General features: G+C 42.3%; 1 protein-coding gene across 1 annotated transcript in view; it reads right to left on the bottom strand.

Moving 5' to 3' along the window:
- The window catches only part of LOC308073264 (XK-related protein 5-like), a 20,454-nt gene that overhangs the window by 15,334 nt on the left and 2,620 nt on the right, over positions 1 to 2,500 (bottom strand). The window contains exons 3-5 of the mRNA XM_080412143.1: positions 2,283 to 2,449; positions 1,377 to 1,510; positions 738 to 816 (exon numbers count right to left, since the gene is read on the bottom strand). Coding sequence (XP_080268269.1) covers positions 738 to 816; positions 1,377 to 1,510; positions 2,283 to 2,449 — 380 coding nt within the window. The remainder of the gene's footprint in view (positions 1 to 737; positions 817 to 1,376; positions 1,511 to 2,282; positions 2,450 to 2,500) is intronic.

Genomic DNA, 2,500 nt, shown 5'->3' with positions numbered 1-2,500 from the left:
CAAATTAAATCAATTTATTCTTCTGGAACAGATTGAACTATCCAGTATAACAAGGCTTCAGTCAGCTTTAGGGGAAGAAAATAGAAAATAAAAACTGCTACTGTTATAATCACCTCCTGATTTACCACCACTACCTTCAGTGTACAAGCAATGTACACAGTACTATTACCTTCCGTGTACATAATACAAATATGCAACTTTTACCATCTGTGTACATATTGTAATACAAATATGCGATGTGTAATGTATAGACTATTGTCTTCTATGTACAGTAGTATGTACATAATGCTTTATGTAATGTATACTATTGCTTTCTGTGTACATAATACAATTACAAACACGCAAAGAGTAATGTATCTGTTACCTTCTGTGTACATAATACACAGAAGGTAACAGGGCTGTTATTGTTTTTTATTTATGAGTATGGCTATTCATATCTATAGACTCTGTATTGCATATAGATTTGAGTAAAATACTGTGTAAATACTGGTTAATATGTATTTTTTATATCGTCATTACTCAATGCATCAACCTCACTAAGCCAGATTCCTCTTAACCACTTAAACCCCAGCATCCGTATTTTGGGGGAAAACTTCAACAAGCTTCAAGCTCTACGAGCTTGTAGATCGGCTAGAAAACGTTGTCACTAGTATAGAGCCCTGGGGGACTCCGGTCAACCAAGTATAGGGTTTAAGTAGATAATGTGCACACATATACCCGGCAAATAAAAGACTCACCGATCACTCCCAGGATCCACTGTTTGAAGATTCGTGTGAAGAGCATCAGAACAGCAAAACGAGCCCCTAGCATCCCAACCTGAGACAGACAGACATGATGGGAACAGGAAGAACAAACATGGAAAAAAGATTTACCCTTATGAAAGTATTTTTGATTGATTTTAGCCTAAAATAAACAAATCACCCTGGCGATATCGTCAGGTATGTGACGTCTGTGTTTGGAGATTTCTTTATTCTTATACTCTTTGGATAAATAGGTACTTTTTCACCGTCAGCTGATGCTTCATGTCCATTTGAGTAAAATCTCCTGGCTGATTTGTTTATTTCTGGAACACAGTTCTTAAATGACGCAATCTAAGATTTCCCTATGGGAATTCCAATAAAAAAAATAACTGTGACCCAGGGGGATAGCAGCCTCTAGCGAAAGTGATGTCAGACTTTGGTGCTCTAGGAGTAGGCTATATCCTACGCACGCGCACACACACACACACACACACACACACAGACAGACAGACAGACAGACAGACAGACAGACAGACAGACACACAGACACACAGACACACACACACACACACACACACACACACACACACACACACACACACACACACACACACACACGCATGGAAGTGTACCCACCCTCCACACCAGTCTACATAATATGGCTGCAGGAGTCAAGGAGAGGTGTCCTGGTCTGATGAGGTGACAGGCTCTGGCATAAAGGACCAGCGCCCAGGCCAGAGATATGACACAGACCACAAAACACACCGACACTACAGCCGAGACAGACAGACAGACAGACAGACAGACAGACAGACAGACAGACAGACAGACAGACAGACAGACAGACAGACAGACAGACAGACAGACAGACAGACAGACAAGACAGACAGACAGACAGACAGACAGACAGACGGAGGGAGGGGGGGGGGGACGGGACGGAGGGAAGGACAGAGAGAGAGAGAGAGGGAGAGAAATAGACCAAGAAAGATTGATTAGTGAACAAGTTAAAGTAAACTTAGATCTCAATTTATAGAACTTAATTCACTTCTCTTCAATGGAAATTGGACAGCATACTAAATCTCAGGGGCAGGCATATATAATGACATCTCAGATCCCATTTCAATCTGAGGTCTACTATTTACATATAAAAAGGTACAAAGACAAATAATAATAATAAAAAAAGACTATGCTACGCCTCACCAAGGCAAAAGAAAATATTTTTCTCCCCTTCACATTCCCAATTATGTAATTAAGCCAATTCCCAGTTCCCCTGCTTCTCCAGGAGTGATCCATCCCTGCTAACCCACACAGTAGGTCATTGGGAGGGTGAAGACAGCCACGAGTGAAGAATTCAGGGACCTTAACGCCGGGCACAGACACATAGCGCCCCCACATACTGTAGCGTCCTGTAGATAATACCATTGCGTTGGTCACACCCCCAAGGCGCAAGACAATAAGGCGCAAAGTTCTGCCTTTAAAATAGGGCCCATATACATCTATCTCTACTACTGTAACTAGTAGAGCATTACATTCTGTGTCTACCTGGAGATTTGAGTCCAATATCAGTGCAGATGAGGACGTATGTCTGCAGCAGCGTCTGAGGCAGAGTGACCACCAGGGCTTCAAACAGACGTAACACCGACACATCAGCCTGCTGCATGATCTCACCGTAAAGGTCCTCATCTGGCAAACGCATGCACTCAAACAGCCTGGAGAGAGAGAGATACATTTGAAAAATATGCTGCTATTTGTCCCAAAGG

Source organism: Gymnoscopelus braueri (genome assembly GCF_963280865.1).
Source record: "Gymnoscopelus braueri genome assembly, chromosome: 1".
NCBI lineage: Eukaryota > Metazoa > Chordata > Actinopteri > Myctophiformes > Myctophidae > Gymnoscopelus > Gymnoscopelus braueri.
This window is presented reverse-complemented; position numbering and strand designations above follow the sequence as displayed.